Source organism: Paramisgurnus dabryanus, chromosome 23 (assembly GCF_030506205.2).
Source record: "Paramisgurnus dabryanus chromosome 23, PD_genome_1.1, whole genome shotgun sequence".
Lineage (NCBI taxonomy): Eukaryota > Metazoa > Chordata > Actinopteri > Cypriniformes > Cobitidae > Paramisgurnus > Paramisgurnus dabryanus.
Window position 1 is genome coordinate 13,869,371 of NC_133359.1, and position 14,334 is coordinate 13,883,704.

The 14,334-nt window shown below is 37.7% G+C and overlaps 1 protein-coding gene across 1 annotated transcript in view; it reads right to left on the reverse strand.

The window, feature by feature from the left end:
* The window catches only part of syt9b (synaptotagmin IXb), a 31,998-nt gene that overhangs the window by 3,271 nt on the left and 14,393 nt on the right, over positions 1 to 14,334 (reverse strand). Inside the window, exons 4-5 of the mRNA XM_065292372.2 lie at positions 3,023 to 3,143; positions 2,655 to 2,826 (exon numbers count right to left, since the gene is read on the reverse strand). Of these exons, the coding sequence (XP_065148444.1) occupies positions 2,655 to 2,826; positions 3,023 to 3,143 (293 nt within the window). The remainder of the gene's footprint in view (positions 1 to 2,654; positions 2,827 to 3,022; positions 3,144 to 14,334) is intronic.

Consider the following 14,334-nt stretch of genomic DNA (forward strand, 5'->3'; position numbering starts at 1 on the left):
AGCAACAGACAGACCGACAGACAGACAAAGATATAGCAATAGACAGACAGACCGATAGACAGACAGACAAAGATATTGCAATAGACAGACAGACAGACAGACAAAGATATAGAACTAGACAGGCAGACAGACAGACAGACAGACAGACAAAGATATGGCAACAGACAGAGCGACAGACAGACAAAGATATAGAACTAGACAGGCAGACAGACAGACAGACAGACAGACAAAGATATAGCAACGACAGAGCAACAGACAGACAAAGATATAGCAACAGACAGACCGACAGACAGACAAAGATATAGCAACAAACAGACCGACAGACAGACAAAGATATGGCGACAGACAGACAGACAAAGATATAGCAACAGACAAACCGACAGACAGACAAAGATATAGCAACAGACAGACCGACAGACAGACAAAGATATGGCAACAGACAGACAGACCGACAGACAGACAAAGATATAGCAACGACAGAGCAACAGACAGACAAAGATATAGCAACAGACAGACCGACAGACAGACAAAGATATAGCAACAGACAGACCGACAGACAGACAAAGATATGGCAACAGACAGACAGACCGACAGACAGACAAAGATATAGCAACGACAGAGCAACAGACAGACAAAGATATAGCAACAGACAGACAAAGATATGGCAACAGACAGACAGACCGACAGACAGACAAAGATATAGCAATAGACAGAAAGACAGACATACAGACAAAGATATAGCAACAGACAGACCGACAGACAGACAAAGATATAGCAACGACAGAGCAACAGACAGACAAAGATATAGCAACAGACAGACCGACAGACAGACAAAGATAAGATATGGCAACAGACAGACAGACCGACAGACAGACAAAGATATAGCAATAGACAGACCGACAGACAGACAGACAGACAAAGATATAGCAACAGACAGACCGACAGACAGACAGACAGACAAAGATATAGCAATAGACAGACAGACAGACAGACAGACAAAGATATAGCAACAGATAGATCGACAGACAGACAAAGATATAGCAATAGACAGACAGACAGACAGACAGACAGACAAAGATATAGCAACAGATAGATCGACAGACAGACAAAGATATAGCAATAGACAGGCAGACAGACAGACAGACAGACAGACAAAGATATAGCAACAGATAGACCAACAGACAGACAGACAGAGAAAGAAATGGCAAAAGCTAGACAGACAGACAGACAGACAAAGATATAGCAATAGACAGGCAGACAGACAGACAGACAAAGATATAGCAACAGATAGACCGACAGACAGACAGACAGACAAAGAAATGGCAACAGCCAGACAGATAGACAGACAAAGATATAGCAACAGACAGGCCGACAGACAGATAGACAGACAAAGATATAACGACAGACAGACAAAGATATAGCAACAGACAGACAAACAGACAGACAAAGATATAGCAACAGATAGATCGGCAGACAGACAAAGATATAGCAATAGACAGGCAGACAGACAGACAGACAGACAGACAAAGATATAGCAACAGATAGACCGACAGACAGACAGACAGAGAAAGAAATGGCAACAGCTAGACAGACAAAGATATAGCAATAGACAGGCAGACAGACAGAGAGACAAAGATATAGCAACAGATAGACCGACAGCCAGCCAGACAGACAAAGAAATGGCAACAGCCAGACTGACAGACAGGCAGACTAAGATATAGCAACAGACAGGCCGACAGACAGACAGACAGACAAAGATATAGCAATAGACCGACAGACATACAAAGATATAGCAATAGACAGACAAACAGAAAGACAGACAGACAAAGATATAGCGACAGATAGACAGAAAGACAGACAGACAAAGATATAGTAACAGACAGACCAACAAACAGACAAAGATAAAGCAATAGACAGACAGACAGACAGACAGACAGACAGACAGACAAAGATATAGCAAGAGACAGACAGACAGACAGACAAAGATATAGCAAAAGACAGACAAAAATATAGCAACAGACAGACCTACAGATGATAGACTGACCGATAGATTGCAATAAATAGATTGACATATAGACAGACAGACAGACAGACAGATAGACAGACCACCAGATAGATTGAAAGATAGACGGGCAGACAGACAGACCAACAGATAGATTGAAAGATGGACAGACAGACAGACAAAAATATAGTAATAGACTGACAAGCCGACCAACAAAGATATAGCAATCGACAGACAGAAAGACAGACAGACAAAGATATAGTGACAGATAGACAGACAAGTGGATAGTTAGATAGATGGATAGACAGGCAGACAGACAGACAGATATGGGGTGGATGAATAGATGATAGACTGACAGATAGATAGCAATAAATAGATAAACAGACAGACAGACACACAGACAGACAGACAGACAGACAGACAGACAGACACATGGATATATAATAGACTGAAAAATAGACATATATATAGCAAATGATAGACAGACAGTTGGATGGATGGATGGATGAATAGATAGACAGACAGACATAGACCAACAGATAGATTGAAGGATAGACAGACAAACAAACAGACATACAGACAGACAGACAGACAGACAGACAGATTCTAGTTTACTTCCCAACAATGACTGCAAACAAAATTAGCATCTCACCGATCATAGTCCATTACTGCTATAAGAAGACTTATTTGGTCAATGTTCTCAGGTGGAACGTCAAAAACAATAGCTTCATTATAAACTGGATTGAGAGTGTTGCGTTTTGTTGACGTTTTCCTTTTCTTCAGTCTCCGTCCATCACACATAATAGAAACCTTTACGTAAGGATCTGGAATGAAAAAGAATGACTAAAAGTCACTTGTGTACACACAAAATTCTCTGTCAGATTCTTAAGCGTTTAGTCGATTAAATCAATGCTCCTTTAGAGAGCCCAGGGTGCCCTATGATTTAATGTCATGGTGAGACGCGAATCATTACATCAGCTACATTAAGTCATTTAGGGTCGAGGAAGGTGATGTACTTACCGGACGCTCCTGTGATGTCCATGGCTTTAAGATTTCTGGCTTTAATTATCGTTATGGTCAGTCGGCCGGCAGTTGGCAAGTAACAAAGAGAGAACATCAGCTCTCCCAGGTCCACGTTATCCTAGAAGAAACAAACAAGACACATTAAACAAAAAGTTATAGCGTAGCAATTGATAAAAATGTCATATTTATTGAGACTTCCTAAAATTCCTGCTTAAAAATATGCATATTCATTACTTCAGTCCCAAAATCATCAGGATATTAGATAAAGATTATGTTCCATGAAGATATTTTGTACATTTTCCTACTATAAATATATGAAACAACCCAGCAGTTGGGTCATTTTAACCTAGCAGTGTGTTCTGTCCAATTTTTTTTTTTTTGAGTTTAGAAATACATGTTGCTAAGGACTTAATTTGAACAACTTATAAAGCGATTTCTCAATATTTTAAAGTAATATAAGTGCAATATTACAGAAATGGACAGTCTAAAATGCAATAAACACACAATATACTGAAATGTTAAAGGATCAGATCAGGAACAGAGATGTGTTTCACCTCAAGGGAATCCTTCTTTTGCAATCTGCTAATCACTCCTGCAGAAACCTGCTGTCTAATTATCACCTCTGAAAATAGTCACAATTTACAGCTTTTATTTGAATTAGATATGTATACAAACTGGAAAAATCCATGAGCCTCAATGTAAGGAAGAGCCAACAAAGCATAAACCATCACAATACTAATACTTGATGAATTCTGTCTGAATATCTTTTGACGTTTAGTGAGAACTGTATAAAAGACACAAGACATTTACATTTATTCATTTAGCAAATGCTTATAGTGACTTACAAATGAGGGAGAATTCAACATTTTATCTTAACAGCCTACAATGAGCGTTACACAACAATACACTACACTACAAAAGACAATTAGTTAGTCATGTAATTTGTAATTTGTAGTCATCTAATATAATTATTTTGCCCTGGTTGCTGAAACCACGCCCAGCAGGGCAGTTCACCTGTCACTCAAGTGGCCACGCCCTTAATTATGCAGAACTTTAAGGCTTAAAGGTGCTCTAAGTGGATTCACGCATAAAACATTTTTTGTTTCATACAGTAAACATCTCCTCACTATCTGCTAACTGCCTGTCCGCTGAACACACTGTAAAAAAACGCGGTCTCTGTAGACAGCCCAGGCTCCACAAACTCCAACAAAAACAAAGTGGTCAAACCTACCACCATGAAACATAACAAAGTGTTCCAGCCAAAAAATGACAAGAAGGATTTGGATGTGGGGGTTTGGGCTCGTTCATGACTCTTTCAGAAAGCACGGAAGGGAGGGGAAGGGGAGGAGTTATTTACGCTCCGTTTTGTTTAACAACACTTTGAACGTCAACAAGAAGTGACGTCACACAGATTCGCTGGGCAAAATTAGCTATACAGACCAAAAACACGTTTTGTACCAGGCTGTAAACATATTATTTACTGCTGTAAAGTTGGGCATTTTAACATGGGGGTTTATGGGAGTTGACTATGGGAATTATATTATAGGTATTGGCTTCATCAGAGAGATCGGAAGGTTGCCTCTCGGGGTGCCACACATGTCCTGAAAAGTGAGGCCAAAATTTTTTTCGCCTCCTGGTGGCTGGCTTTAGAATAGGTCACAAACCCCGCCCTCTCCATGTAAACGAATGAGACGTGAGCCAAATGTAAAAATCTATTTACAATTTAAATAAATGTTTCCCAACGATGGTGTCTGTTATTTTATTTTCTTATCATGTCAATGTACTTTTCAGTGTTCATTTTTCTAATAAGTTTGGTTTGAGTTGGTTATTAGATGCTATTAGGTGTGTTATGACTTGATTTGTGCGTTTGTGATTACGTTAAACAAGGAAATGGGCGGGAACTTGATACTACGACTCCACATCATGATCACTACTACGCAGACTCTGCCTCGAAATAACATCACCATTTTTTCAATATTTTGGCTTGATTTTTTTACTCTTTCCCCGCCATTGACGACATAACTCGTCAATTAAGAAAACGCTTCCCTGCCGATTCCGAGAATTTCCGGCTTTCCGCAATACCGCTATTATCCACCAGATAAAATTCTGCAACTCATACAACCTGGAAGTAACGCCTCATGTGAAAGAGAAAGAACTCCGTGTATGTTTTAAAGATCGCTCTGAATCTGATCTCTATCAAAAGTCCTTCACAAAAATGGAATTACCTCAGCTTTTTACTCAAAATTGCGTGTTTTTGAAGAAACCTACCCATGTTTGAGAGGTGATAAGAAGAGAACTCATAAAGGTAAGATGAAACGTTTTTTATTAGTTTGAAAGCAGAGGGTCTGTTCTTTCATTTTTTATTTTGTTTGTTTATATATTTAAAGAAGAAAATTTTCTGGAAAGCATTAAACTTTTGTGAAAATCATGAAAAATGCTGGCGCTGGCTGGCAACTTTTTTTTTTAAATGCTGGCGGGGAAAGAGTTAAGAAGGAACTCTGCGGAGACGCATCTACCATCTTTTTTTACAGTCTGTGATTTTAATGTACAAATTTATACAAATTTGCCACCTCATAGAATATGTACGAATTGTCAAGAGATTGTGTTGAACCATCCTTTAGTAAGCATTCGGTGCTTATGTTGTTATCTTGATAAATAAATCCTTCAGTCAGAATAAACCTTTTTATCAATGCTATTGAACCAAGCGCCAAATGTATAAACAGTATTGGATACATTTTCACAAAATCTCCCATGTGCAATGCATTCTTAGATGACTTTTCCATAACAGATACATGCAAAGTCGCTGTAGCCAAAAGTAAGTCACCCATTATAATTTTGGATCAGCATCCATGCTGTCAGCACGCTTTTGATCCCTTTAAAACCAACACTTGGCATCTCAGTAGGTTTTGGAACGCAGCCCATAACACTTGGAAATCTTCCGTGATGCAAACTGGGGTTAAGTGCTTTGCTCTAGGGTGCAATGGCGATCAAGCTGATTTGTTATCTTGGTAACCGTCTAGTTCCTGGGTCACCATCGGTCAGTTGATTGACTGGCATCTCGCGTTAATGCAATGACACAACAGGATGGAGGAGCAGGAGACGGACATGCATTAGTAATGAACCAAAGTGTGCGTGGAACCCAAATGGGCCTTTAATGCACATGGCAACCCACAGCTGGCAGAACGTTCGCGTGCTGTCAATTATTCACTGATCTATGTTAATGGACACGCTCTGCGCTGTGATCGGATGGGCGTGTAGTGCTTCTAAAAGCATGTACGATCCCTTATCGTTACTTAGGCTCCCATATCTCCCTTCCCCCAAGGAAGCGAATGATGTCAAACTTCCAGGATTGTTGAAGGCCCATCAGCAAGTCAAACTCAAACAAGTTTTAAAATTGTTTCATCTCAAAAGTCTTCAAATAATCTGCATGACTGGCTGGCACACCTCATTGGGTTTCTAAGATTCCCCAACAAATCTAATCATCCGTGATTGTGTGTATTAAAGGGCCTGTTAAGATGGATCAGTCCCATCCCGAGCAGTTTGGAGCCCTTGGGCGTTCGCAGTGGGTGGCTCCATCTATTACGGTGGAGCAGAAAAGGTCACGGAAGCAGGCAGCGGAGACAGGCTCATTATCCGGCCAGGTCGCAGCACTGTGTCCGGGCCTGTTGGTCATGCTGGGAGCTGTGTTCATTATTGCTCTACAGGGATCAAGCGGACAGAGATGGAACTAGTCGCAGTTATACTGCTTCACAGGTCCCTCACCATCACATTTAATCACCTCTTTATTGCAGATATAAAACATACAGATTCAAATAGATGCATGACATGTTTTAAGGGAAAAGTTCACAGAATATGTTTTCATCATTCTTGTGCCATTCCGACCGCAATCTATCTTTCTTTCATTAACCTAAAAGGAGATGCGAGGCAGAATGTCAGAGCATGTACTTTCCATTTCACAAAGGTTAGATGGTTATTCATAACACCGAGCTCCGAGAGGACAAAAACAGAAAAGTAGTTTTAATAATGCACTTTAATGCATTTTATCCAAAGCGACTTCAAGCTATACATTTTATCAGTATGTGCGTTTCCCGGGGATCAAACTCTTGGCCTTTGCACGGCTAGCGCAATACTCTAAGCTACAGGAACACCTCACGTCTCTTTTTATGTTTCACAGAAGAATTAAAATGATTTTGAACATTACAAGATGTTTACAAAATGTTAATTTGATGAACTATTTCTTTAAACACATTGACCAGGAGATCATTCCAAGTATACAAATACTCTAGCAGGCACAGCTTCTCCTAACACACAAAGATCAATAAATCCTATCCCCACAGGGCTTGATGTAATGTAGGCAGTTTGTGTTTGTTGTTCCTTGCACAAAATAATTAGTGTCTACGAACAAGAGTATGGTAAGGGAGCAAGGTAATGTTTCCTCTAGTTTCTTGGGTCTCATCCATGCGAAGCACAACCTTTATTAACAGAGAGGTAAGTGAGGTTGGCTCTTGTTGCAAATTAAAGCCTTAATTGGATTCTCCTCATCAAACCAGGCCCTGGTTGCTTCATTATCATAAAGAACGCCTTGTGTGGAACAAACCAATACAATGAAGAAAATGCTTAGAGGAATAGTTAACCCCAAATTAAAATTCGGTCAATGTTTACTCACACCTGCGCCGTTCCAAAACCGCAAGCCTTTCTTACTGAGAAATCTTTGATGTCTTTACAACGTGGAAAAGAGGGCTTGGAGTGATATGACAAATTATGATAGCATTTAGTTTTGGGGTGAACTATTACCTTTTAAGATTTCTAGGTAATATGCAGAGTTTGTACTTAAAAAACTATTAATAATAAAGGTTCCTAAAATGTTCTTCGACGGGCTGTATGTAAGTAAGGGATAATGTAGAGGCAGCCGGTAGTTATCGGGAAATAAGCCCTGACAGTGTGATCACGCGAAGCGGAGGGTCTTGTATCACACTGAAGGGGCTTATTTCGCGATAACTACATTATCCCGCTTATTACACGGCTACTTGCCACATAAGAAAAAAAACTGGACATGAATATGAATTTGAAACATTTTATTGGCATATTTGTTTTAAATTAACATTTTTATCCTTCCGCGAAACTTTGCACAGATGCATAAAATGATCTTAATACCTTATTAAGATCCTCTGCTTCATACTTGTCTGTCTCCATTTTTTTCTCTTTTAGCCAGTCTTTGAGAAGTTTTAATGCCCATTCTGTATTTTTTTGTGTGTTGGCTTCGTAGCTGTCATGCTCTATTTTGTCAAGTTCAGTCTCAGTAAGCTCTCTGTGTCTTGTCGTGGTTCGTTCTTCTATCCACTGTTTAAATGTTTAGTTTTTTCCGTACATGTTAAAATTAATGTCAAAATTTTCCATTCCTAATTGTGGTTGTCCAGTGTTTGTCACAAGATGGCGCCAAACAGTAATCTTTGTTGGCACGGAGGTATTTTAAACATACAAGTAGTACCGGCTATGCGTTATTACTTTGGAGCGGTTATTATTTGAAAAGAACGAACCTGCAAATGTCTCAACTGACCAATCAGAATCAAGCATTCCAGAGAACCGTGTAATAAGGCATAATAATGTACAGGCAGCCAGTTGTTAATGCACACTGAAAGGGCTTATTTCACGATAACAACCGTCTGCCTGTACATTATCCTGCTTATTTCATGGCTATTTACCTCATAAGTAAGGAACATTAAATATTGATTTGAAATATTATATAGGTTCGTTTTTTAACAAATGCAGACATTCTGCGAGGAAAACCCGTTTGTTTTCAGTTTTAAGATAAAACAAAAGGATTAAATGTCACAAACACACTATTTCGTTTAAAGTGCATCTATTTCATTGCAACAACTTTATGTTGTGTATTTGGTATAATACAATGTGTTTGCGTGGTTTATGGTTCAAAAACACATCACTCTCTTCCTGAAATGCATGGATTTAAAAAGCTCTGTGTCCCTGAGGCTGTTTACACTTGACTTCATTGATAAAACTAAAGTGGCTGATCTCTGCAGTTTCATTTTGCAAGGGTGTGAAAGTTGCGCGATCCTATTTCATCAATTGCGCTGAAAATTCAGAGAAAGCTCTAACATATAAACGTACAAAACACTGTGCAGCATGTTTACTTACTACACAAGCAGCAAACTCCAACATAATATTAGTTCGCGTCCATATAAACTTGTTATTAATCCGAATCAGGTTTAAATGACAGGAGAGGGACTCGCCCACCCCCTCACAGTATTCAGGACAGAAGGGGTCGAAAGTGGACAAGAGAGACGGATTTAAATACCAAGTGTAAACGTTATGCGTCTCTCTCGTCCACTTGTGATCCGATTGATGAAAACACATCTGGCCAAACAGTCCCCCTGATTGGCCAGTTAATCTGTACGTTGTAATTGGTGTGCATACCTCTGACATCATGAAATGTGACGCTCCTTACCATGTTTGAAAGATTCGGTTGCTAAAAGGATTTAACTTACAGGCTGAGTCCAAACGGGAGGAATTATGATAATGTCGGTCTTGTCTACATCACCAATCTCAGAAAGTAAACTGTTGCCTACAATTTGTGCGTTTGTTGTAGTCCAAGAAAAAAGATTTACGTCGGAGACAGTAAATCACATCACTTTGGGGCATATACCTTTGCATATCGTTAACATGTACTAATGCACACTTACACACCAAAGGAAATGTAAAATCTTGAATCGGACCATTGGTGTTCTTTGTAAATACAGATGTTTTAATAAAACATATTTATATTTAATTTTGTGTAATATTAAACTGTACCTGTCAAAGTTAATCGCAGCATCCAAGTTACCGTGTGTTATTTGTTTTGAGCAGTTGTTATCCGGGAATAACAAACCTGCAAATGTCCAAACTGGCCAATCAGAATCAAGCATGCCAATGAGCCATATAATAAGGTTCTACAAAAAACCCTTTAACATCTTTTCCCGCTATTCATGAGTTAGCTCGTCAATTAAGCGAAAACGCTTTCCTGCCAATGACGAGTATTTCCGGCTTTCCGCAATACCGCTATTATCCTCTTCCGCAACTTATAGAACCCGGAAGGGTATCGCCTTAGAGCAAACAGCTGTATGTCCATGTATGTTTTGAGGATCGCTCTGAATCTGATCTCTATCAAAAGTCCTTCACAAAAATTTTATTATCTCAGCTTTTTGCTCAAAATTTTGTGTTTTTGAAGAAACCTACCCATATTTGAGAGTGATAAGAGATTAAATGAAGGTAGGATGAAAGTTTTTTTTGGCTTGTTTAAAAGCGGAAGGTCTGTTCTTTCATTTGATATATTGTGTGTTTATATATTTTAAAAAGAAAATTTTCTGGACTGCATTAAACTTTTGTGAAAATCATAAAAAATGCTGGTGCTGGCAACTTAAAAAAAAAACCGCTGGTGGGGAAAGAGTTAACATCAATCCATTATAACAGAATTTTCATTTTTGGGTGAATTAGCACTTTAAAATAATTTTTCACCCTCAAGTTGTTCAGAATCTGTAAAAAAGATATTTGTCAGCAGAAAACAGAAGCACCATTGACTTCAATAGTAGGAAAGAAAAATACTATGGAAGTCAATGGTGCTCAAAAAGGTTTGGTTACAAAATGCTCAAAATATCTTCCATTGGTCTGAAGAAACCTTTAAGACTTTTTAAACAAAGTGAATCGTAATGAAACCCTGGCCATAACCCCAACGTCATGGGGTGAAAGCAATTAGTACAAAAATGTACAAATGTGATTGTACCAAAGGTGTATAATACTTAAGTATTTTAGTTACATTTTCCAAGCATCTGTGCTTTATTAGAGTGTTTGTCTTGGTAAAAAAAAATTATTTTCTTTGCAAAAATTTTTTCACTACATTCTAAAGCATATAATCATAATGTGTATTCATTATATATTGCATATTAAAATGTATTTAATGCCTAATTACATAAAAATTTTGTACTTTTACTTTTTTGAGTTGAAGTACGAAAATAATTTTTACTTAAGTAAAAGTACAAAAAATACTAGATGTTTAATGTACTTAAATATTAAATAAAAAAACAAATACTTGAAATTATGAAATGTAGTGGAGTAAAATTATGATAATATATTTTGGAATGTATGTTTTCCAAAGAAAAACACCAATAAACTACAAATAATTGAAAATTTACTTTTATGTAGAAAGTACTATACAACTCTGGATTGTACGAATTAGCCACTGCATAAAATACTCAGAAATTGCCATGATATTAGGCTGTTTATTACAGTGATGATAACAATATTACAATAAAACGGAAAAATCCTTTAACCTGATTTTCCTTACAACTTCATTTTTTTTCTTTCCCAGACATATAGTCTTGAAGCATAGCAGAGTAGGCGTGGCTTGGAGGGGCGTGCCACATCCCTCAACTTGTTTTAAGTGAAAGCGAATGCTCTGAACACTCCTTCTTTTTGCATACAAGACATATTAAGGGTTGGCCCTCGCAAAACCAATTCCTCTCAGGCTAGATAATTCAATTATGCCCTTCCATCTGTAGACTATAGAATAACAGACGCCTCCTGCTCTCTTAAGCACTTAAATCAAGTCAGCGGTAAAATTATGGTCACTTGCGCGCCGTCAATGCAATTATAGCGCAGTTGCGAAGAGGTCGAAAGCGGCTCTGAGAAGGGTCTATGTAGTGTTATTTATCTCCCACCATCCCCGGGCTGCTTTGCTCTTTTAGAGGCATATTAGCAAGCACGAACGCTGGTCACCACATCAAAAAGAGTGAAAAGATTAATGAAAGCGAGGGCAAAGCAAAGAGGCTTGTTAACATTTGCTTAATCACTGAGTTCCCAGTGTGTAGCATGACCACGGGAAACATTAATGCTACAGTGATGGTGGCGCGATATGCTGGATTACTTCCTGTAGCTCAGTTGGTACAGCATTTGGTTATGCAAACATCATGGGTTCGACCTACAGTCTACACATCATCTGCATTGTTATTTTTATGTCTTGTGACATTTACACTTAAATCAATATTTCATGCCAATATTTTTGATAATTATCACAATATAAACCTCTCACCTTCAAGTAAGGGTTCCGATCACCTTATCCAGGTTTATTTTGCAATACTGACATTATCTCCCAAGTTTACAAAAATGTAATTTCACTACTTCAGTCGCAACACAAGGTAAATGTCTCGTGGTTAGAGGTGAATCCGACAGGAGATTCAATAGCACTAAATCCTGCTGATTGACCTTTTAGTCTTCCGGATTAGAGATCCCTCAATCTTTCTCTACCCAGCTGGGTGGAATGAATTGGCCTTTTCGTACATTAACTAGCTCGTGTTTTATTTATAGGCAGACCTAAATTACACCTTGATAAGATTTAAGCAAACGTTATTATTCATTCAGACCGGAATGCAGATTACTCTGGATCTGAAGACGCAAAGGGTAATGTTTCGTTTCTCAGGACTGATATTCAAAGTTGTATTTGGATGTATTAAGTCTTTGTATGCGATGCATCTTGTGATGCGGATTGTATTTCATTTCAATCTAAGCCCGGCTGTGCTCCTGAAACTCTCATGCATTTTTAACAAGCTCTGGTCTGAATCTCTAAGTAATACAACTTAAAAAAAAAACCGCTGGTGGGGAAAGAGTTAACATCAATCCATTATAACAGAATTTTCATTTTTGGGTGAATTAGCACTTTAAAATAATTTTTCACCCTCAAGTTGTTCAGAATCTGTAAAAAAGATATTTGTCAGCAGAAAACAGAAGCACCATTGACTTCAATAGTAGGAAAGAAAAATACTATGGAAGTCAATGGTGCTCAAAAAGGTTTGGTTACAAAATGCTCAAAATATCTTCCATTGGTCTGAAGAAACCTTTAAGACTTTTTAAACAAAGTGAATCGTAATGAAACCCTGGCCATAACCCCAACGTCATGGGGTGAAAGCAATTAGTACAAAAATGTACAAATGTGATTGTACCAAAGGTGTATAATACTTAAGTATTTTAGTTACATTTACGGCTGTGCTCCTGAAACTCTCATGCATTTTTAACAAGCTCTGGTCTGAATCTCTAAGTAATACAAGAGTTAGCAAAGATGAAGAGGATCAGTATACTTACTATACTTGTGATGATGCCAATATACAGAACTAATTAGGATAAAATGAAAAGAAAGATATTGATAAATGGTACAAAATACAATTTGTGATTTTTTGCTTTGAAATATTAATCACACTTCGGCTGAATTCGATAGCTACTATGTGTGCTCATGTAAACATGATTTATCATAATTAGGGTAAAGCCTGATTTTCATTTTTAAGGTTTGTTGTTATGTATTTTGCTTCATGAATTTCTGCAAATAACCAAAAACAACTATTGTTTTAACACCATTAAAACTAATACCTTGATAATATTTAGTTTCACATCATTTGCAAATATACACTCAAGTATGCAAAATAATTAATGCATGGATTGCACGCGTGGCTTGCGTTCCCGCGCTGGCCGTCCCCAGAGGTATGGCCTAATTCTATACACTGAAACAGCTTGTGATGCATGCTTTGATGTTAACCTCCAGATACAGTATCTGATAAAACACATCACTATGAGCTATTTTAAGACATATATTTAAACTTTAACTTTAGGAGAGATAGAATAAGTTTGAATAAGTATTTAAAATTATAAGTTGGCCCTAAATTATACATTTTAAGTTAACTACATTTTAAAACCCATCACCTTTCTTCTGTGAAACACAATCAGAAATGTTTTTAAAAAAAAAACTCACACCGTTGTTTTTCCATTCAACTAGAGCGATACAATGAACAGTGGCTGTTAAACGTTTATATTCAAAAAGGGTCAAAATATGTACCCCAGCTGTCACTGGGGCAGTAAAAAGGTCCTAATACTGTATGTATTAGATAAAGATATGTATACATTTGGGAATGGGAAAGCAGGGGTGAACGTAATTTTTAAAGATAATGTTTTAGACAGAGATTTATTTTTGCTGTGGTCATTAACTCACAGGTGTGGTCTATCACCACCAGGTGTAATTTTGAACAAATGTAAAACGACTTCAGTATAATTTCACTTTAAACATAAGTAGCGCATTGTTACTTTTGACCCTGTCAGCTGGGACGAAAGTAACACATGTGGGTCAAAAGTAACATAACAGAACAAGATAGATGTTTGTGTTACAAGTGGGTTTAGTAAATATACAAAACTATGACCTAAACATATTTTGCCGTTTATTATATGCAAAAAATAATGAATTTAAATTTTCATTGCAGTTTCATCAAATGTTTCAAAAG